At 33.5% G+C, this 25,023-nt stretch overlaps 1 protein-coding gene across 2 annotated transcripts in view; it reads right to left on the minus strand.

Moving 5' to 3' along the window:
• Positions 1-971: 971 nt before the first annotated feature.
• LOC121411315 overlaps positions 972-25,023 on the minus strand; it is a 97,424-nt gene continuing 73,372 nt past the window's right edge. Inside the window, exons 13-17 of one of the 2 annotated variants that reach the window (XM_041603974.1) lie at positions 24,183-24,341; positions 22,263-22,391; positions 21,265-21,399; positions 19,435-19,491; positions 972-10,827 (exon numbers count right to left, since the gene is read on the minus strand). In XM_041603974.1, coding sequence (XP_041459908.1) covers positions 9,653-10,827; positions 19,435-19,491; positions 21,265-21,399; positions 22,263-22,391; positions 24,183-24,341 — 1,655 coding nt within the window. In that variant the 3' untranslated portion in view covers positions 972-9,652. The remainder of the gene's footprint in view (positions 10,828-19,434; positions 19,492-21,264; positions 21,400-22,262; positions 22,392-24,182; positions 24,342-25,023) is intronic. The other variant, XM_041603975.1, reaches the window with a different exon arrangement.

Below are 25,023 nucleotides of genomic sequence, written 5' to 3' on the forward strand. Positions count from 1 at the left end.
ATAAATATTAATTTCTTACATTTCATGCAAAATAGAAAGGGGATTGGAGTAGAGGGGATGGGGTAACTGTACTCTTCTCTCATTTTATATTATCATGCATCAGGCAAATAAATTTTATCCGGATGTAATTTGCATAAGTGTGATTATTCCTCCAGCTGTTTGACAAAACATACAAGCAAAATTATTCATTGAAGATAAATCCCAATATTCAATATCAGACTTTATTTTCAAGTGGATAGTGTATCGGGGTCGCACTATCAGAGCCACCTGTATCGCGTCTAGTGTCGCGATTTTCATTCTATTTATAGTTACTTCTTATAATACCAGAATCACAATGGTATGATGCCATAAAGTTTTCAAATGCCAAATCAAATTTATACTTATAATACCAGATGTTCAAATGTCTGTTCTTTTCCTCCAAATCTGCAAGTTGATTCAATTTTTTTTTTATATCATTAAATGATCTTCTACCGAAAAAAATAATTCCAAAATCATGGCAATGAATTTAGTGTGCATTTCAAAATCTCATCATTTTTAAATTTTGCAGTTTTGTGACCGACATTTAAATAAAAAGGCTTTTCATGTTATGGCTGATGTTCAAGTTTTACATACATAGGCCTTTCAACCATTTTCACCGTTTCTCCGAAACGTCAATCCGAGGGAAGGACCATTTCAATTCTTTTCTCATCTGTAGCCAAGTTTGTGAAATTGAAAAAAAAGGCATAAAATCAAAATTAATGTTCTTGGAATCACTCTCCTAATGATTCACTAAGTATAGGTAGTATTAAACTAACTTAATGACAACTAATTTATTTTTTCTACAGCATCTTTCATATTAATTCTTTTTCTAAGAGTATATATAGTGCTTATCATAGAAATCACACTTTTTGCCAGACTACATTTTTCCACATTCATCATTCTCAATTGCAATTAGAGAACCAAAATGAAATATACATGGATACTACATCATATTTAGAAATATTTAGTTTTAATGTTTGACATCACCTTTGATTCACAAGGTATATTTACATCACAATTCATTTATCATTCATTAATGTATAACAGAAAAAAAACCCAGACAACACACAGTACATAATATATTTGCACCCTTTTCAAAATGATATACAAAAATAAATCATAGCTGCAGGTGATATCAATATAAAATACACATCGAGGTAACTGGATCGCAAATTCAATAATCTTCATTATTTACACTAAAATTGCAAAATCAAATCTAACTTATTATATATACTGAAATTGCAGGATTGAATGAATAGATTGAATTTTTTGAGCAGCAATTTAATTTTAGTCTACAAAGTATGTATCTGTAAATGGCTGAAACCACATAACTCTAAACCTTAAGAATGGTAATTGTAGATATTGTTTTATCAATCATTCATGGTAATAAACAGGCAAACAACCTAAGGTAGTATGGGGAAATACAAGTAAAAAAGTAAAACGTAGTTATCTTACTCATACAATCTAATTTCCCCTCAATAGTCTAAAAATGAATACATTTTAGCGTTACACCACGAAATGAACTCCTTCATTTCATAATTCATATGGTATCTCCCATAAGGAGAATAAAAAAATCATTATAAGTATGTTTTATCATGAGTTGTGAAGGTGTTTATTTGCAAGCAAGCACCAGAAGAGTTGTATGAGGGATGAACGCAATGAATGAAACCATTTATTATCTTACACTGACATTTCCTCTGATACACCCTCTTAAAGCCTTGAATAAAACTGTAAAAAAATAAAATACAAAAAATAAACTCTATTGATGAATCAGACAGGCAAATGGGAATGAGATATTATGCAAACAAGATATGACAATGTCTCGTCTTCACACAAATAAATCTACAAAGATAAGAAGATTTTTATTTTTATTTCAACTAAAATTCTGAACATATTTTCTATTTAAACAAGATACAATTTAACTACTAAGAATGTAGAATTACAATCAACCTAAGGGCCAACACTCAAACAATACAATTAAAAATTTGAATTTTCTTACAAATAATAAAAAAAAAACACGCAATCATATCAGATTCAAAGCATGTATTTTAGGCACTGGAATATGGCATGTAATTTGATTACGTGATTAAAAAATAGGCAAGATTAATATCTCTAATCAGATTATAATAGTAGTTATGAATTAATTATCCTTTATAAACAACAACTTATTAGAAATCATCAATTTGCTAAATGAACATTTTAAGGGCAGCTAATAAAACTTAAAGTAAAATGATACATTATCCCTACTGGAGCAAAACAAAAAGTATTTTAAAATTTTGCAATTTAAAACTTAAAGAGGAAATTTGTTCTATCCAGTTTAATGTTAAACTTGAAGAGAATAATAATTTTTGTTACTAGACACTCCTAAAAATAACTAGCACTAAAATAACAAAGAGTAATCTCATATCAAATGATAAATCATGGCTAGCTTTTAAAAATGGTACTGACTTCAATTTCTCTACATTCATTTCTCATGGTGCAAAAGAAAGAAATTAAACTATTTGTTCAAAAGATGGATTCATTAAAAACATACAATTTTATGCTCCCTAATAAAGCTACATTAAAAATAATCAAATGAAAAGATAAAAACATGATGATCATCTCATATGTCCAAAACAAAAGCCCATTCCTAGGTCCCTGGCCTTTTGAGCACCTGTATAGGAGCTAACATTTCCCTCATCATTAATCCAGATGATTACGATCCCTCAAAGAAAACCCAAAGAGCATTGACCTTTTGGTTGACTTTGTGAAATATCCTGGTACATGCATAGACTGGTGCTCCCTCCTCTAACTTCTCCTACTTCAAAGTTGATGCACTGATTCAAGTCAAATATTCATTGGGTAAAATATTTGTCCACATCAGTTCATTTACAAAGCCCCTCCAAATTACTTGAGTGAGTTTCTAACCAAATGACCATGAAGTGACAGGCAAAATATAGGATTAACTGGGAATAAGGCTGGCTGGAATTGTATCAAATAGATATAGAAGTATATATAGTAATTGCTGCACATGAAGGAAAAGTTAATGAAAATCCAACCTCAATAGTATGATATAGGGAAAACATCTGTGTCTGCAAGAAGATAACAGCTTTCAAACTATCAAAAGGGGCAATGGTCAAGGAGCTTATAAATTCATTGGGTCAAGTGTTTATTTAAGGTCATCACCATTTTAAAAGATGTTTTTACTTTAAATGAACAAAAAAGGTCTATAAAATATAAAAAAATAAAGGTAAATTTTGACTAATTCATGAACTTAACCCATACATAATGGACAAAGAAATGAGGCTGCTTCAACAAACTTCAGTATAATATAAATTTGAAATGTTGATATAATATGTTTCTTATTTTTAACAGTTTACAAAAAGTACTAGTGAATATTTGTGCATCCATGATTGTACATTTACACATAATCAATATTTCATGACACTGAGCTTGTGATACATAACTCAATAAGGCAACACTGAACATGATATAAACAGGTGATATATATATAAACATGATGATACATGTGCTCTGTAATACAATAAGTACTCTTTTAAATTACATATATATTTGATTAAAAAAATCAAAATAATTGATTAAAAGAAATAACATTCATCTTTATTTCATATTAAACCATTAAATGGAATAAAAACATAGGGCAACCGTTGGATGGAACAACAATTTTAAAGAAAATAAAAGCCAGTCAATCTAATTTCCTTTATTAGGTGGATACTTATACTATTATATATATGAATAATGGCAGAACACATTTAAACAGTTCAAGCTAACAAGAGGTAAAGTGCAGTTTTCAACACAAATAACAATTTGGACTATACCTTCAGGAGGGAAAAAGGAACAATAAGCTGGTCTACAATGAAAGTGTATTCAAATCAGATATGGTATGAAGTTACAAATATTGTTTGAAAAATAAAAGAACAGTGCTTTATTTCAAAAAGTGTGTTGTGGCAATTTGGTAGCTGTTTTTAATGGGTAATAAAGCCCTTAATCTCACTGTGAGCAGATTTAGTAGATAAGCTGCAATTAAGTCATTTTGTAGCACTATTCAAAACTGTTAACAATGAAAATGCTGCATATACACTATGCAGAAGGAAAACTCTCCCATGCAGTTCAATAGTCCATTTACAAGATTTCAGTATTGATATATATTATTAGAGGTTAGGCACCAAATATTTTGCTGGCATACAGCTGGTTATCAAAGATATCTCCACCTGAAATCTCAACTTTGAGGACAAATTTACTTAAATTTCAGGAGGAATAAGAGACCATGTAAAGCACCTCTTGTACCCTAATATACCACCAGCATTCTCTTATTTTTTCCAAACAATTATGCAATCTGACAAAGACTTACAAACCATTTAAATCAACTTTTGGTGCAAATTTACAAGATTTCACTACTGGCATCTATCATTAGAGGTTAGCCACAGGATATTTTGCTGGTATACAGCCGGTAATCAAACATTTCTCCATAAAGTACCACCTGAAATCTGAATTTCGGGAACAAATTTACCTAAATTTCATGAAAAAAAAAGATAAGCCAGGGTAATAATATCAGAGCTTTGTTTCCTCAGGCGAAAAAGAAAAGCTTTATAAATCCAGCTATTATCAATGATACTATTATCATTATTATTATCATGTTAAGCACTTATTGTTCTCAAAGTAACTACCTGCAATCTGTAAATAAAGTAGTCTTACCAAGACTACCTTACTAAGTGAAACACCGTTTTGCACGCTAATGCATCATTACCAGCGATCGAGTAAATCTTACAAAGACTAATAGATCAATGAAATGTGTCCAGCAATACAGCACATATTAGCCAATAAGATTTTCTAATTAAATCAGATATTGTGTCATATTCATATAAAATTCTACATATATTTAATCATTGTCATTGACTTTGGAATGGTTGTCAGAGCTTTATCATATTTAGCAATAACTGGAGTGCACCAACATAGGCACACACAGTCTGGCAAGTCCAATGAGTTGTCAACATACTTTTTAAACAAAGATATATGAAAATACATGTAGCATATTGTTGTTACAAATCTTCACTGACCAGCTAAGTTCCATTCACATTCTCTGCAAAATGGCAATTTTTCATTTTTTTTTATAATGAATCAATAGTGTATACATAATTTGGCTAATTTTATTTGAAAAACAAGCATTAGTCAAGCTTTTGAGTTGTTAGAGTCAATAAATGCAATGATGTTAATCACAATGTGAAAAATAGATGAAGGTGGGGATCTAGTGAAATGAGGTGGTACTAAAACACACTTCAAGAATGCAAACTGCTATAAAACAAACTTGCACAGAGGAAACTAACAATAATCATGAAAATCTTTCACATTCACAAGTCTATCAGGACGATGGTGTAAATTGGTAGGTTTTCACCCTAAAATTATAAAAAAAATTTGAGGGGGGGGGGAATTCTGCAGATATATAAAAAAAAAGGCATGACAGCTCTTCTGCAGGGCTACTACACTTTGGGAAATCATTAGACTACTTTGTTACTACGCTCCCATATAGTATGATCTAATGATTATACTTATTCATTTCTACTGGTATTCACCTGCAGGAAGAAAAGAAAGGTTACCATCTCACTGAAGAGTCACTTGATGATACTATAGGACTCAAATTACACACCATATCATTTACATACAAATCTATATCTGTGCTTACTCAACGATAGAATTCAAATCAACTAAGCTTCTTTACATTTGCAACGATCATTATATGATGGATCAGACTGATCTGAGGAAGCCTGGGTGAATGTATGTGATTTCTCGAGAATATGATGCCCATGGTCGTACTCATATGGACAGCTTATGGTGTTGTTTGCTGTCCAGAGCCAACAATGATTGAAATCTCACCACCCAGTGCTGTATTAACTTTTGCATAACATGGGCTTGTTAACTACCATTGACCACCATCATATTTGCACATTAATTTGATCATATGCTCACTAGCAAGGACACCGAGCACAATCACTAATTTGCAGACAGAATATGACGACAGATCCCCCTATAATGATCACACACATAATTCAATAGTACTTTCAATGAAAAAAACCCCAAACATTGCAGTATTACACTTTGACAATTCTTCACGGAGTAGATGATAAACCATGAACCAACATTTCAATTTCTTACAGACACATAATGCCATGTCTGTCTGAATGTTTTCTGATTTAAATATGAAAAATAAGATTCCATTTGCACAAATGATGCAGTATATTTATATAATTCCTTGGACATAAGTAGAATGGGGAAAAATATATATTAGGTTACCATGTTATCGAATTAACTAACATGGGTGCTTTCATATTTGATAGAAATATATTTCTACAAGCTATAGGATAATTCACCAACTTATTTGTGTAGCATTGTCATCTATGAATTGCTTCAACATGAAAGGTTATAATCTCTTAAACATAAGTTTGTTCATAGCAGCCACTATGTTTTTTCCCCTTGCACCATTTTACAGAGACAATAACAAACTTGTCTTCTGAAAGTACGAATTGTGCAACACTGACAGTATTTGTCAATGGCTATGTATCTAATGCCCACAGACAGTAAGCGCCTGAAAATGACATAGACCAATGAAAAACAAAATGGAGCAACCCACAACCTCTGTAAATAGTAGGTGATAATAATAATATAGGAATGTACTCTGAAGGAATTTGCCAAGGAAAGACCAAAGGAATCCATCAACACAAATGTGGAATGCAATAATATAATACATATATATATTCTTTTTGCAGTAAGTAGAATATAAAATGAATGTAGATGAAACACAAAAACCACATAAAATCAGGGAATGAAGCAACAAAGTTTACTAATCAAATAATTAAGTAATTCAAGTAAATGTTCAATTTTTTCTATCCCGTACATTTCCATTACCTTATGTACATGTCGCAAATTCATATCAACATATTTAGTTTTCAATTGATTGGTCTTACATGCATTATTTTAAGAAACAGAAAAAAATCTCATTTTCCATTTTTATTGTTGCTAATTCACAATATGTATCACACCCAAAATGACTATCTAATACAGAATTATAGGAAAATTCTATTCATTAAATTTCTTTTATAAAAAGCATGATGCATGTAACTAAACAAAATACTAAATCTACATACTGGCCATGTGTCTAACAAATGCCCTCTACTCGGTGTATTTTCATGACTGCAGAATGGATAACATGGAGACACACCAAGCAATAACCCCTTGAGAGAAAAAAATACATATATTCTTCCGATTGATTCTAAATGTACATTTCAATTACATGTAAATACAGAATCATTCTATTATCAAATTTATAACTGAGCATCTACATACGTGAAATATATTGTATTTATTTTATTTTGTATAAATTTCATTGAATAACATTCATTGTTTGCAGTTAGTTCATTGACAGATGCATTGAAAAATCTTTTCAAAGTACATAATATACATTTACATATACCCCTTCACCAGACTACACACCCATATATAGCTTTATACAACAATGTACTAATTAAATTCGAAGCAAGATGGTTAACTATTTGGTGGCTTTTAAATCTAAAATAAAACGTACGACTGGCACAGATGTGAAAGAAAATAATCAAATTGGAATGAAGCTCCATATCTTCCTAGTGGACGGTGGCTCAATTTACTAAAAATTGCACTTAGTTACATGTATGATTGTATCTCTAAACTAATGATAAACTGTCAAAAATTCAAATAAATTTGTAAAAACTATGTTTTCATTCATATACATGTAATAGTCACACATTGATTGAGTTGCAGTGTTCTAAATATTTGAAGTCCAGTCAGAATATTTTCATTTTCAAATCATTCTGATATAATCTTCTCTCTAAAAAGTACAGTAGTTCAGGCATACCTGTTTGTATATTGGATGTCATGACATAACAAAAATGCCATTCCGTAAACCTGATAATTTTTGTTAAAATATGTTTGTACAATGAAATAAAGAGAATAAAGGCACTGTTTAAAGCATTTGTGTGTTTGAGTTGATTTTGTACGAGGTGTGCTGTGTTTGGTAGGTTGACTTTTAAACATCCACAAAATCAAAGGCACTCTCTTCAGTGACCTGACGTCAATATTAAAGCATCAAGAGCTATTTCTAACTTCTCATTTAAACTACCTGTGCATCATATTCAATCTATAAGACCAAACTCAAAATACCAAATCACCAATGTACATATTTGAGAGTTTGTAGGCTCCATTACACCAACCCTAAACTATCTCTAAAGTTTGAAGGTCTGTGTCTCCGAGTACGATGAAAATAAAGACCAATCTCCTCACATGCCAAAACCCTGTATCTTAAAATTCTTTCTGAGTATATTTACACCTACACCAATTTCCTTCATTAACAGCTATCATGAGTTGCCATGTTCAAAGTACATTGTATAACGTTACAAATGTGAGAGGTCATATTTTGAATGAGAATAGTGATATAATATCTCTTACAAGGAGCAGAAAGTACATTCTAGGTGCCTTGATTATACGTCATACAACTCAACTTGATTCATCTGCTGAAATGGACTGGTCAACACTCACTTATCTCAACATATCACATCATACTCAGGACCTTAAGCCCAGTACAGCTATTATATTGCGTAGTTTCTTCTGTGCTGTTTTGTCAGAGTTAAAGCCACTAGAACACCATCATCACAAGTATTCTCTAACTCATGACAATAATTTGAATATTTAGGTGCACCAAAAAACAAAAAGTACAATAATGCATGATAAAAGTTATCATTATTTCTTGGGAAAGAATATATAAGTTTTAAGGGAAAACTTCCCATAGGTATATCATGTAAAATACCCCTTGAAGATTATTTCTCACAATACATATATAGAATTTTACCAGTTTTAAGGTTGATATGTGAGTGATCTATTACAGTTTTGAATACAATTTGATATTCTGTTTGGATTGATTATTTTGCTGAGCTAAGATCTTTCCTTAAGCTAAAAATTTGCTTTTAGGGGGAGAGATTTAAGCTGAATTCATTCAAAAATTCATAATCGCACCTAAGGCAATAGATCATAGTTCTGCAGAGTTCAAGATGAACAAAATAAATATATACCTGTTCTAACTCTGAAATATTTGAATTAAGTCTCCACAGAAGGTGGTTTAAATCAAAGGTAAAATATGTCACTGAAATCATGAATTGAATACCACAGTGGACCAAATATTTTTATCAAAATCAAATCTCATTAAAAATTTTACGACTTCAGTACTGATTTGAATACCAACCCTCACATTCGATTGACAACATGAGTGGTAGTTGAAAGGTTTTTATCACATGAGCCATAAGATTGAGGATTAGATGGAATAGGCAGGAATATCCTGAGAGTCATTTCATATTCTTGTTTAGTAGAATGAATAACATCAACAAAAGGTTACAAAATTGAATTGGAGACTTGAACAGAGTTCAAGTGAAGGTGATGAGGTTTTGAATACACTGCTTAATCGAGATTTTCAGTAGATTTTTCAAAAAGTGAATCTAATCTACAGAAGTCACTGTGAAAAAACAAACACAGCATATGATGCATGTTGTCTTAACATATCAACATAATATTTACGGACAACATTTATGGACAATTAATAGTCTGATCGGAGTTAATCTCATGCTAACGATATCCCCTGGGCACCAGATGTACAAGATTGTGGTTGACTATGTAAGCCAGAGTCTAATGAATTATCTTCATGTTTGGTTGGTACATGAACCACAAAATCATCAAGGCTGGTAACATGGGCATCCTCTTGACTGGACAAGCGTGACAGTGGAAGGCTGCTAAGGCCCGAGTCTAGATTACCCAGCGAGTAGTGGGGTTCGTTGAGTGTCTCAGCGACGGCTTGGGGGAAATCCCCATCATCACTGCTTTCACGGTGAACATCTACCTGGTGCAACACACTACTACTCCTACTGCTACTACTCCTATCGTCACTCCCAAAAGGAGAAAAGAAATCCAAAGCACTGGTCATCGCCTGTTGGTCATTCTCTGGGATTAGCTGGAAATCAAATCCTCCATCCTGTGAGTTCAGCTCAAAGTGATTGCTGACACCAGACCCCTCTGACGTAGGAGTGTCATTTGAAATAGCCCGTACACAATAGGATGCGCTACATCTCTCTGTCATCTTTCCAATGGCTTCCTTCAAAGCCAGACCTTCAGGCACACTCTCATACTTACTGACATTCGGCATCCTTCGATTTGAAGTTGGGGTATACTGCTCTATCCCATTCAGAAGGAAGCAAAGCTGCTCAATTTCTGTCATTAAATTGAAGCGAGGCATACCTCTTAAGAGCTCTATATCATTCACCATTCTTTTACTGAAATAATCGCCAAAATATGCTACTACAAACTTGTGAAGCATTCCTGACTGAAGTCTCTCTGTACTGGTGATATGTTTCATCTGTATGAAGAGGTCTCCAAATGCATTTTCTCCCGGACTTCTGCTGTCTAGATTTGGGACAGCTTTCCTCTCCTGCTCCCATCGACGCTGCATCCCCTCGGAGCAAATAAAGAGCACCTTGAATGCCTGTCTGTTTTCTTCACTGAGCCATGTTTCAAGAGATAGCTTGTGGATTTCATTAATGTGCTGGGAGGGAACTATGGGAAGTAAACCCGCATGGGTCTTGAGGAAGATAGCAAACTTGTAGACAACATTACGATGTTCTTCCGTCTCTTCGGTAGAGATGATGAGAATCCTCTTGTCAGGCTGGTTGCCTGCACACTCGGCACTTTCCCACGGGTGCGCATCTGGGACTCTCTCATAGGGTCTTGGATCTTCTGGTGACTCTGTAAGGATAGGTGAAACGTGAATCAACTTACTGACAAAAGAAAATGACAGGATTTACATTAAATACACAAACATGGCCCCCTAAATGGTCTGTGGATTCATTTATAAATGTACAAATCATTTTGTCACCCTCCCCCACACACAGATTTCATGTGATGTGTTCAGAGCATGCAAACGATTTTTCAAAGTACTTCATGATTTTTTTTAATTACAAGTCTTATACATCAGTTCCAATGTTATGCAATTTTGTAGCATCTGACAAAAGTTGTTCAAAAAACTTGATTTAATTTCTAATTCTCAATATGAATATTTCCACTATTGGATAATCAAAATTCATTGAAATTTCACAATAATTTCATACTTTAAAAAAGTTCATAATAAAAAAAAACAAGTGAATTCAAAAGTAGAAAAAAAGGAATTAATGGATCAACAAAAACATGCAGAATGTTTATTTTCAGATTGAATTGTTTTTCTCCGCAAATATGGCATGAACACTACTTAAGTATATTCACACTGTAGAGGAATAAAAAAAAAATACTTTATGCATATAACATAGGTGAAATAGCCCAACCAATGAAATTACAATCTGAGCCAATTTTCATCAAAATTGATTGGACAATGGCCTTGATTATGGGTGTTATATGCCATGCCTTCCCTCTTTCTTAGTCATACAGTTATATCAAATAACACAGTATATGAAGGGTTAAAGAGAAATTCCAGTAGTTGCAGTAAACAATGATTTCATGAGAAAGTCTGTAAAACAAGGCTTAATTGACAGTACATCATCGAGGATCTAGATCTGGTACAGTTACATTAACTGAACTTTGTGAATCTTGAAATCTACGCTGAAAAATATTCACACCGAAGATCCCCAACACAGATAAGCGCACGTGGGACAATGTATAATTATTGCTTAGAGCGTCGAGCCCGACGCCCTACCCGAATCCTGTGCTTATTTGTTGATTTCTCAGCAAATACACAATTTCTTCCAAAATCCTTTGGCACATGCGTTTTATTTATACAAACAGACACTTTGGTGGTCATTTCATTGGATTCTGTATGAACTCATTTTGATATCGTTACCAAAACTAGCATTTACCTTTAAATCCTCACTCCTTTAGAATTATGATATTTGACAGCTTAGTAAGTGTTTATTTTAAAATGGAAACTATTCTAAATGTTTTATTTCCCTGAATTGATAAATGCACTAGTGAATATTCATGAAGAAATAACTTGCATCTGCTATATTTTAAGTTTGACAATAGTAGAATCCATTTGAAAGACAGGATAAACCCTTTGAAATGGCTGTCCCTTTTCTTTTCTAAGAGAGGCAAAAGGGGCCTAAGCTTTCGATCCTAGCAGAATCTTCTTCGAAGAAGATTCTGCGAGGATCGAAAGCTTAGGCCCATTTTGACTCTCTTATTTACTCCATTGGCTCTTTTTTTTAGATAAGCAGTTTACAGCAGCTTCTTTTTGCCTTTTCTTTTCTAACATAAACATGGCTGAATAAAAATGCAATCGGAAAAAGTATATCTCAAGCTCGCATGACGACTTTGAGCAAGTAACCATCTTTTCATGATAGCAATGTAAATCTAAAGATGCAGTATCTCCAGCCATTTTTTACCTGGAAAACAAAGTTATTATTTGATGGCATTCAATGTCCCTGCTATATCTTCGCAGGGGCTCTATTTGGGCTTTAAATGAAGAATATGCCAAGTCAAGACTTTCAATTTAACCCAGATCCTTAACGACACAAAATATGATCTAGTGATGAAGACAAACATGAATCATACATGACTGTATATATAATGTCCATGTGCTGCATCTGGAAGCAACTTAAAAAAAAGACAATGTTCTTCAAATTGGCAACCATAAAGTTGTAAGAAATACATGACTAAAACTATGATTCATGCAGTAATTGATTGCAATTCCATCTAAGGGTGTGTTTATGCTTCCATTGCAGAGACAGAATCAGCGTTTTCAAACGTCATTTCAGAACGCCGAAAGAACACATGGTTCTGGGAGTGCTGTTTATGCTTCATTTTTCTGAGGCGAAATCGCAATCTGCAGCTGGCTTCAAATCGTAATTTTCGTTGAGCAGGAAAGCAAGGTCAAATTGGGCGCGCCCTTTTTTGAAAGTGTTGTTATGGTTGACTATCATTTTAACTTCAAACAATTTCCAATCTTTTAGTAATTGCATGGAGCTACTTCACACGGTCATATGATTTCTACCATGGTGAGGATAATAGTAAGACAAAATAAAGTATATACATACTGTATTTGCCTGCAGATTTTCATCTCACCGGAAGCATGTTCCAAACTACGACATTTAAGCACATTTACGATTGTGGTTCTGTTTATACTTCCCCAGAAAGCCTGATTCTGGTCAAGCGACGTTTACAAATGCACCTTTTTGTGAGTTTATGATCGGCTCTTTGAAACATCATTTAAATGAAATTAAGCTTGGACGAAACCATGTTTTGGACTAATCACATTTGGAAACGCTGATTCTGGCCTGAAAAGTGGAAGCGTAAACATGGCCTAAGGAGATGAATGGCATTAAAATGGACATCAGAAAAACTTGATCCTGTTTTATATCAATAGACATGGATGTAACAGAAAGGTTAGATATTGACATCTAGTGAATTTTGTCTCACTTGGTTTACACTTTCAAATGTTTCTTTGACATCAAAGATTGTCATCAAAAAGTGAAACAAATCACGATATATGTACTGACCAATTTACATAATGAATAGAATTGGTATCTATGCAACAATGATTACTATGAGATTCTCATGGAAGCTCAACAAAAGTTGAACCTCTACAAGAACCAAATATGACATTCCTCTCAAAATGAGCAATTGTCAACTGAAATATCTCACACTCAACATTGCAATTGAGCTTTTACTAAATATAAGTAGCAATCATACAAATGGTAGTCATATTGAAAAAATAATGCTGAGTAGAAATTAAACTACGTGTAGAAAGACTAACTAATGATCAGATAGTTTAGGGTGAGCATGAGAAAAATTAATATGGGAAGGTTAGGAGCTTTTTATGTCTACATAGGTCAACAATTACATACATGTATGTAGGTCATTCATTAAATTACATTCATTCTATAAAAGAACATTAAAACTGGAATATTACACAAAACTATGTTAGGATAGATATTTTCCTCGAATTCATCCAGGAAAAGACCAAGGAGATAAATACTATTATGCAGCATATATAATATACAAATTATGCACATAAGCGTGTGTATGCAGGGCCAAATAATGAACGATTTGCGAGAAGAGCAAATAGATTATATCCATTTGGTGAGTCGAGCACAGAGTACATTAGGTAGGTTGTCTATGCACAAGAATGCGTGCATTGTTTGTTTTATGCAACCCCCTCCCCCATGTTACTGAGTTGCCCCGAATGCTATAATTTGATCTAAATTCTAGCTAATTCCATACGTCGCACTATCCTGCACTCAGAGTTCAGAGTGCAGGATAGTGCATTTGGTATGACGTCAGAGTGCAGAATGGTACATTTTGGATGCCATAGTGCAATTTGTTGAACATTATGTAATCCCATTTAGACTATTCAGATTACAGAACATTCTTGGGAGTTGTATAATTTCTACTGTTCACTATGACTATTGTTTACCCTCCTGCCTGCAAGGTTAGGTAGAGATAATTTTAGACTGAGAAAATGTATGGAAAGAAAGAAAGAAATAAACTGCTAAAGATTAATAAGAGATTAAAATGATAGGGAATCAATAAGTCAATTATAATTTCTGAAAAAAAGAAGAAAACAACACTATGATGTCAAATCTATGATTTTGGCCTTTCTTAGTTACCATGTTAAAACAAGCTACTGGGGAAAGGGGCCCAATTATAGAAACTTATGCTGAAACGGTCAATGCTTAGTTCACAAACTTTGGACTTATCTTTACCTCCATAATCCATTTCAAAACCAGGATGATTGTGTTGCGATTAATTTTTGCAAGCATAAACCTTCACTTTGTTGTTGAAATAAGTTTCTTTTCAATATTGCCCCCCCCACATTTCTGTTGACTTGAATCAAGATCGAATTAGGGTCTGAATTTTTTAGACAGCTTATAGTGAGAAGGAATATGAATACATAACTTTGGTTGTAATGAAACATTGTTTTTAACAGAGTGATTAAATTTCACATATCACAATATATGAATGAATCAGAAAATAAATATTGGAAATTATAGAAAAGGAAAAAAAGATACCATATGCATGTAAGTACCAAATCTTTAAGACAGATATTTGAGACTAATTGATAACATAAATGAAGAGAAGCCCCAGCATACAACTGTGTGAAAGAAATGGAAAAAATCCCCAAACTCTTCTTTTCTTAATTTATAAAAAAAAAATATTAGAGTTTATTCAAATATTGAAATCATTTGATAACTTTCCTAGTCTGGAAATATCAACAATAAAAAAAAATCCAATGAGTTGATTTACATAAATAGAGAAAATCAGAGAAGCATACACCAAACACTCAATACAATATAAAAACAAAAAAGTTACGGCACTAAGATCCTAACCTGACAAATTTTGTGACTGGATATCATACTAATGGACAAGACCCATTTTGTGTTTAGAAAACAAAAATGTATACAAAGCATGATGAATCACAAGTACTTTTCAGATAATGAAGTGACAGGTAACATGAAATGAAGTTTGAAGAAAGAAACAAATATTCTTCTAAAAAGAATGAATAAAGGCATTTGGAAATATGAATAGTATTTATGAGATGAAATGTGCATTTTGCATGCATGATAAAAGGGAGAGCAATGTAATTGATTTATTATATGAACAGTAAATACAATGGAACTCCTATCAGATGAAATGAAGTCATTTTCATATCATACACTTCAAGAGGATATTATATTTCCCCTCTTTCTTTGTTAAAATAGATTCTATCCAAGAAATAAAACCAGATTAAAAGGCATCAATATGTTTGTTCTTGATTTCCTGATTGCATTTGTTTTTATTGTGTTGTTTTGTGTTAAATCCGTGTGTAATTTCAGGATCATTGATTTATAAGTTTTTTGTAACTTTTCTGTGATCCTTCCACTTTTTCTTAAATATTCTCACTTATGTTATAATGTATTGTATTTGAAGTATTCATATTTCTTGATTAGTATGCTTTTGATGAAGATTGTGGTGAAAAAAGTTTCAATTCAATACTGTGTGAGAAAAGCGCACATAAATAATAATTAAAACAGTGCTTGTTTCTGTGTTTCATAAATATTTTGTTTTATTCATATGAAGCTGATAGGTCAGCCATCAAAGTTTTGAACTAAACTCATGGAAACTTTCATTTGAATTTTTCTCTTCAATATAAATTTGTCTCAAGTTCATTTTATGACCTTGTATATTACAATAATAAGTAATGTATTCTGTGCAGTATTTTGAGAAAAGTTAATGAACTATATCATTGATAATAACAAATAACACGTACACATACCCACCTTCAAACACCCAAAGTCTTGTTTATGTGTGAATGCAACATTCTAATACCATTTTGCAGTTTGCATTTTAATTACTACTGCATATGAATAATTGCTAATAGGATATTCGTGCATTGAATGAAAGAATGAAGAAAGGCAGAACACATTTTGGATAGGAAAGTATTAGTTCTAAATGATTTGACTATGAGGTCTAATTGCATTGTTTTGGGGAGATAATGTTGTTTTTTTCTCCTATAACCCTAACAAGACTGGACTTTTTGATCCCTAAGATTTGCAATTGCAACAAGAATCTGCACACACACCTTCAAATTCACTTTGAAAATGATTCATGCTAATATATGCATAAAATCAAACATTTGCTCTGATTAAATAAAAGCAACAAACTATTATTTATCAGTTTAACAGACTCTTTTTATGGATTTTGATTAGATGTACTACCCCAAAAATTTGGGGTTTTTTTTCTCTGGTTTTTACTTCATTAAAAACAAAAATCATTTATGCACCTGTTTTTTTTTCACCGTTGTTTTTTTTTTCATGAAAATAATTGGCGAGACTATTACAATCTTAAACATAAACAAAAAATAATAGAGTTTAATCAGGGAAAAAAGACATACTTATTAATTGTGGCTAGAAACACAATTTGCATTGGATTTCTACATGAAACCATGTATTTAAGAAATTTGGGTCTGACATACACTGCCAAAATGTTGTGTAAATATGGGCATCACAAAGTTAGTCTAAATATAGAGTCCTGAAATGACAAAGTGTGAACATTTTATGTTATGGAGTCATCATGGGGCAGCCGAATCAGCTCCAATTCCCAGTCTTATTAGGGTTAAATGTTCTAGTGAGGTTGTTGCATTCTAATCTAATTTCATTCTACACCATTGAGCATATGCAAGGTTAAACTTTTGGCATCTTTTGAGTTCCCCACAGCCTGAATAAACCCCTTTTCTCTAAATACGTGATTGGCATTTTTATCTTTTGAAAAAAAAAATATCCATACATAGTCATAATTTCTTAAGTTTGCTGTGACAACACCCCCCCAAATGAATAACAAAGAAGTTTGCAAACTATCATCCATGGGGTGGCATGAACCTTGTATCATAATTATGTTTAAAAAAACAATTTTCTGGAGTGGTTTTGAATAAGATGATAAGCTGTCTGGAACCATGGTATTGTTTCATAAAGTTGTTCATATTAAGTTATGCGGGATTTTACAAATGACTGGTAATCCGTTCTTTTCGTAAAAATCATATTCACAATCATTTTCAATTCCCATGAAGGTAAAGTTAAAACTTGATTTTTGTAGATATTAACAATCTTTAATAGCATATGAAAAGAATTCTATAACAAGTGGAATGCCTCTGGCCGTCTCACCTGCATCACGCGGTTCAATATAGCAGCAGTGCTGACTTTGCATACTACTCTGACTCGCACAAGATGTTAAGTGATACATGGTTACTCTTATGTCCTCTTTTTATGAACTAGACCAATAAACTTACAGAGATATGATGGTTATTCAACAAAAAACCCCAACATGGCCAAAGTTCATTGACCTTACATGACCTTTGACCTTGATCATGTGACCTGAAACTGGAACAGGATGTTCAGTGATACTTGATTACTCTTATGTACAAGTTTCATGAATCAGATCCATAAACTTTCAAAGTTATGATGGTAATTCAACAGATACACCCAATTCGGCTAAAGTTCATTGACCTTTGACCTTGGACATGTGACCTGAAACACGCACAGGATGTTCAGTGATACTTGATTACTCTAATGTCCAAGTTTAACGAACTAGACCGATAAACTTTCAAAGTTATGATGGTAATTCAACAGATATCCCCGATTCGGCCAAAGTTCATTGACCCTAAATGACCTTTGACCTTAATCATGAGACCTGAAACTTGCACAAAATGTTCAGTGATGCTTGATTACTATTATGTCCAAGTTTCATGAATCAGATCCATAAACTTTCAAAGTTATGATGGGAATTCAACAGATATCCCCAATTCGGCCAAAGTTCATTGACCCTAAATGACCTTTGACCTTGATCATGTGACCTGAAACTTGCACAAAATGTTCAGTGATGCTTGATTACTATTATGTCCAAGTTTCATGAATCAGATCCATAAACTTTCAAAGTTATGATGGGAATTCAACAGATATCCCCAATTCGTCCAAAGTTCATTGACCCTAAATGACCTTTGACCTTGGTCATGTGACGTGAAACTCATGCAGGATGTTCAGTGATACTTGATTAACCTTATGTCCAAGTTTCATGAACTAGGTCCATATATTTTCTAAGTTATGATGACATTTCAAAAACTTAACCTCAGGTTAAGATTGCGATGTTGATTCCTCCAACATGGTCTAAGTTCATTGACCCTAAATGACCTTTGACCTTGGTCATGTGACATGAAACTCTAATAGGATGTTCAGTAATACTTGATTAACCTTATGGCCAAGTTTTATTAACTAGGTCCATATACTTTTTAAGTTATGATGTCATTTCAAAAACTTAACCTCAGGTTAAGATTTGATGTTGACGCCGCCGCCGCCGCCGCCGCCGTCGCCGTCGGAAAAGCGGCGCCTATAGTCTCACTTGCTTCGCAGGTGAGACAATAAAAAAAATGATTGCAGTAAAAGGAAATGCCCTTCAATTATATTGAAATGACAAATTTGTGGCATCTCATTTGGTATAAGGGTCACCAGTTATGTGAAATATACAAAACACCTTTATAAAACAGCCCTGGGCAAATTTACAGGGATTTGAATAAGGCTAAGTAGGTACTCATGCAGCTTCAGATCCACATCAAATGTGGATAGTGGATTTTTTTCTTCATCATGCTCCACAGTAACATAGTATCCAAAATACTGAAACATAAGAAAAAAAAAACGTGATGTCACCACTTCAGCACTCTATTCAATACAATATTGTGACAGTCATGTTTTTCATTCTCCCAACAAAACATTCATTTTTGTTTTCGGATACAAGGTTTTGTCAGACCAGCAATGTTGTGCACATTGATCATGCATGTTGCCAATTTGAACGCCAACATGTAGCGGTGATGAGCAGAAATTGCGGAAGGTGAAAATTTACCATCATGCGGGTGGTTATTAAGATTTGGTTCTGGTGGTGATGATGTGCGTATGTCATCTGGAAAAATAAATGTGCAAACAGATTTGTAAAAAGAAAGGAAAGAAAAGATGTTTAAATTTTCCATGTAGTTGTGCCTCTGTTTTCACTGATGTCAATGCAGTAGCACACATGCAAGTGCATCGTATCCAATCTGGAGGATAGTTCCTTCTCATTCTTTTTATTATTTCAAAGCTCATAGATGAGATGGGCGGGGTCAGGCTGAAGCCGCACTTGAGACAATATAATCATTAGCATATCTTAAGCAATGCATTTAATGGTTTGAAAAAAAGAGATATCAAATCTGTTAACCTAATTATTTTTTTACAAGATTTACATATAAATGAACCAGTAATCTTATGAATAATTCATACCGAAATGATGGTGGCTTGAAGCAAAGCAGTAATCCATGGTATGAATATATGGATGAATAATTAATGTAATAAAAATTTCATAGATTTTCTTTTTAAAAGATGAATATTTAAAGACTTATGTGACTCAGACCCGTCCACAAAAAACATATTTTACACCCCCACCAATCCTTGCCCTTAAGTAACCGTTGCACTGTCAACACAAAATATATCTTACACCCCCGCCAATCCTTGCCCTTAAGTAAGCACAGAATAGTGCATTATCTTAAGCTTCAGTCTTTTATCAAGACGTGAAGAAATATTTGAATAACTAGTAATTCTGGTGGCTAGGCTTCCCACTTATATTCTGCCATCCACCGACAAAAGTCAACCTGATTTTTTTTCTTAATTTGGGATATTTTCAGTATGCTCTACATGATTCGAAAGGAACTGGAGTCATGGGCTGCAGAGCAGAGGATTATCTTTTGTGTTTGGGGGGGACGCAACAATAGCCATCCCCCCCAAACACAAAAGATAATCCTCTGCTCCGCCGCCAATGATTGGAGTCGCATAGGCGCTGATTCCTGAAATATAGACATTTCAAAAGTAAATAACTCTATACATTTCCACACAAAATAATTAGACACATTTTCCTCATTTACTATGAAACATTTCCGCAGAGCTGCTTTCTTTTGTCAGTGGATGGCAGTATTATTGTCTTAAGAGACAATACACTAAAACGGGTCTAAAGATGTATTTTTATATGTTAACAAATAAGGGATAAATGGGCAGTTGCCTTCTTAATATATTTTCCACAATTCTCTTTATTTTTCTTCAGTGTTTCCATTTTTTAGAGCAACTCCACAATATTCTAACAAAGTTGTATATCAGATAGTTCATTTTAAATTTAAACATGCCAAAGTTCTTTTGCACTGTTATTTCCTGAAATATTGATCTTATCCCATTTGAACCCCCCCCCTCCAAAAAATATGGTCTAAAATAGGCAAATACCCATTCATAACATTCTTTTTTTTTTAAGATCTCTTTACTTGCATTCATATTTCTTGATCTCTACCTTTCCTTCACTGATTCACAATAAAAATATCTCAAATATTTATTTGCATATATTTTGGGGGGTTAAATAGATAGGGTTTTCAGGTGTTTTTCAAGGGATAAATAATAAGAAAGAGTGACTACATATGCATACGAAAGGCAACTCGTGGCTCTGATAAAAATAGTTCACCTAATTGCACACAAAACAAAAAAAGATAAATATCTAAATTGTGTCTATGTCATCTTAATTTTTTTGCAATTTTTTAAATTCATTTGTCCACCTCCCCATTCCCTCTCTCTCCTTAAGTCCTAACCCTTCTTCCCCAACACCCTTTGACCAACATCAACCATGAATTTTTCTTTCCATGTTGCATCGCTTCAAAATACCTACCACTATACGGGATTTTCTTTCCACACGTCTCTTGTGGTTTGGACTTTATGATGAACCTGAAGCCAACTACCAATGCCACAACCACAAGAACTACGGCCACAACAACTATCGTCCATAAATACGGCGTCTGGTCCTCTGCAAACGTAAATGAAAAAAAGATTCATATTAATATTATCATGAAAAAGATATATGAACAAGTTAGATTATTCCATTAACTTCTAAATTACAGTTTACTTTGTGCTTAGGCGCGATGTGACATGGGTAGCATGAAGAAATAATAGCATTACACTATAGAGGTATTGTTTAACTTTGTGACCAGCCGATTTAAAAAATTTTCAAACCAAGATGAAACGTGTGTACAAGTGCATGTATTACAACTAATAAACCCTGAAAACAATCATCACTTTATATTTCAATTTTTGAAGCACTAAATAATTATTTTTGAACAAAATTTTTTCTGGGCTTCATTTTTGTAACATATCACAGACACAGGTGACAAGTGTGACCTTCTAGCTCAGATTTTTAAAAAGTCAAACCAATGTTAACCAATCACTTTAAGTGGCTGTGTGTATTCTCCATACATTTTCACGAAATTTGTCATTGTTGACTATTTTAACGGGCCTCAAAGTTTTTATATGATACAAAGGGCTGTAAATTTAGATTTTTAAAATATCAAGCTTTCTGAGATTTCAAGAGCTGAAATTATACAAATATTCCAACTAAAAATCTAAATTCAACATATGCAAATGCAGTCTGAGCCCCACTATTCATACAACTTTCTACTTAAAAGTAAATTACAGGTCATTTTAAAATTTCATTTTGAAAAGATGGCTTTCAACAGCTTTTACAAATGGATGGAAAAAACCTAACTTTTCATTTAATACCTCTTTAATTTTCCAGGATTTGCTGACCTGTACAAACCATAAATATGAAAATATCTATAAAAAATAGTAACATAATTTTAATTATACTTTCATGTTCTCATTTCGTTTATTTACTTTCACATTTTCCAACTGTATTAAAGGTATATCCAGGAGCACAGGAGCAGTTGTATCGAATGCCTCCTGGCATATCAATGTAGTTGCAGTTGACGTTCTCATCGCATGTTCTTTCATCACAACTTCCATCTACCAAGCAAAATAAATAAGACAAAAAACAATCAAATCCTGTTCATTCTAATTCAAGAAGAATAAAAATCCTTTACGTCTGGTTCTACAATTGTTACATTCTTCTTTCAATTTCTTGTGTTTCTTATAAATTGTATCATGCAAATCAATATATATTCTTTCTAAAAAAATATTGGGAAAAAAATGTTACCATATGTCATTGTAAATGATTAAAAATTGGAATTAACCAATTGAATTAAATTGAGAGATTAAGAAAAAAAATCAAATATTTAAATTATGTACTTTGTTGCCCAATCTGCCAGAATTTTTCATTAATTCACTCTCGTACAGGGTCAAACTATTTGATTTTATAATTAGTGGGTGGCCACAGCCATCAACATTTAAACAATTTAGACAGACATTCATGAAAGACTTTCAAATCTAATTCCTTCAAAACTGCAAATAACCTCACCCCTCCCAATCGATCTAAAGGAATGAAAAAAGACAAGATAAAAAACACTGACAACTAGGAATTTCCAATGAATTGGGGAGACTCAAAGAGACTCTTATCCTTTTCACTGTGATCACCTGGGGAGCGTTTCATCAACATTTTGTCCGACAAGTTGTCATATCTGACAACTTTCCCTGATTCTGACAGGTACTGTTACTATGGTAATTGTCGGATAAAACAAGACTTGTCGGATAAAATCCTTTCATGAAACGATCCCCAGGATTATGCTAGGGAAAATCTTTTTTTTTATTATTTTTTTTTTACTTTTCACAGTAGCAAATGAGCTCTTGAGTAATTTTTCTCACTTGGCTCTTCAGCAAACAGATAATCATGTGATAGTATGGTGATGCATTGTAAAATACATAAAGCAAAGTATTTATTTATTTATTGCCAGGGTTCACGAGGCCCCAGGCTATGATTATCATGGGGGAGCCCTGGAAAATTCTGTTTTCAAACAAAACTGAAGTAGCTACTCTGGGTGAGTTCAAGTTATTATTATTAGGGTGTGTTTATGCTTCCATTGCGAGGACAGAATCAGCGATTTCAAACGTCAATTCAAAACGCCGATCGTAAACGTGGTTCTGGGAGTGCTGTTTATGCTTAACTTTTCAGAGCAAATCATGATCTCCAGCTGGCTTCGCATCGTAAAAAGAGGTCAAATTGGGCGCGCCCTTTTTCGAAAGTTTTTTTTCCGATTGTTTTTATTACGTGGAGTTAACATGGGGCAATACGACTGTATTTGCCCGCGGATTTTCATCTCACCGGAAGCATGTACCAAATGACGTCATTTAAACACGTTTACGCTCGTGGTTCTGTTTATACTTCCCCAGAAAGCCTAATTCTGGTCAAACGACGTTGACAAACGCATCTTTTTGTGAGTTTACGATCGGCGTTTTGAAACGGCGTTTAAATGAAAGTAAATGAAAGTAAGCATGGACGCAACCGTGTTTTGGACTAATTACGTTTGGAAAGGCTGATTCTGGCCTAAAAAGTGGAAGCATAAACACGGCCTAAGTCTCAAATTCACAAGGTTTCAAATGGGTAAGTTTGAAAAGCATATACTGCCGTATACATGCATGACACAGCTGATACATCAAAGAAAACACTATAAACCACTCCATAGTTTATAAAAAAAAATTGTTTTCAATAGTAAACCTGCTAACTGCTGAATTCTTTAATTCACACAGGCTTTCTACAGGGACTACCCTGTTCCAGAAGACAATGGGTTTATATAATCAATTTGGTTTGAGATATTTTGACTAAATGTAACAAGAGGTTGTTCCCCCACCCCTTCAATTTACCTGGACAGACATTCGTAACATTGGTCCCATTGATGACCTCATATCGACATTTGCAGTCATGATGTTTCCAGCCTGTTGAAAGGTCCAACGATGATTCTTCACAGGTTGCCAGGGTGATGCAATTACTATGTTCCAACTCCTCAACATGGCATTCATCAACTTGAGAGAGAGAGAGATAGAGAGAGGGGAGGAATTTCAGTAATTATTATTCAGCCACTACCTGCCCACATTACAAATGTTAAATTATCATTGGGGAGTATCGCTTTCCTTTCCTTTACTTCATCACCACACTCAATAACGAGGCTCTTTTCTGGGTAATGAATGGTAGTTTTAATGAGAAATATTACTGGAGGTGATTAATTCCCCCGACTGATGTGTGTGTGGAATTTTATGAGCACATTTTCTATCCAGCATACCTTCCCTTGATTTACTGTCATAACAAGCCGGAGCCATGACATTGTGGTTTCCTACTCATCTTCAGTAGTATGTGGGCAAAATTTCATCAGTATCATTCAAACATGGCAAGAAATCAGAATGTGCAATTAAGAGAATGACCGCCTTTCCATCTTACCTCTATTTTTTTCAGACTTCTTTCAAATTCATTTGGAGAGGGCAATTATCATCACATGATACACATAGAAAGATGAACATCTTAAAAGTCAATTGTTTGATGGGTTCTTAAAATGACTGGGGAAATGAAATACTTTTTAAATCTCACTTCAATTCCTACATTTATTATTTAATACAGTATGTCACAACACATCAGGTGGGGGGGGGGTACCTTTGATTTAGAAGGTTGATTCAATGCTTACAGTGGGGAGATGGGCCAAATTTTCTATTA

Source organism: Lytechinus variegatus, chromosome 3 (assembly GCF_018143015.1).
Source record: "Lytechinus variegatus isolate NC3 chromosome 3, Lvar_3.0, whole genome shotgun sequence".
Taxonomy (NCBI): Eukaryota; Metazoa; Echinodermata; class Echinoidea; order Temnopleuroida; family Toxopneustidae; genus Lytechinus; species Lytechinus variegatus.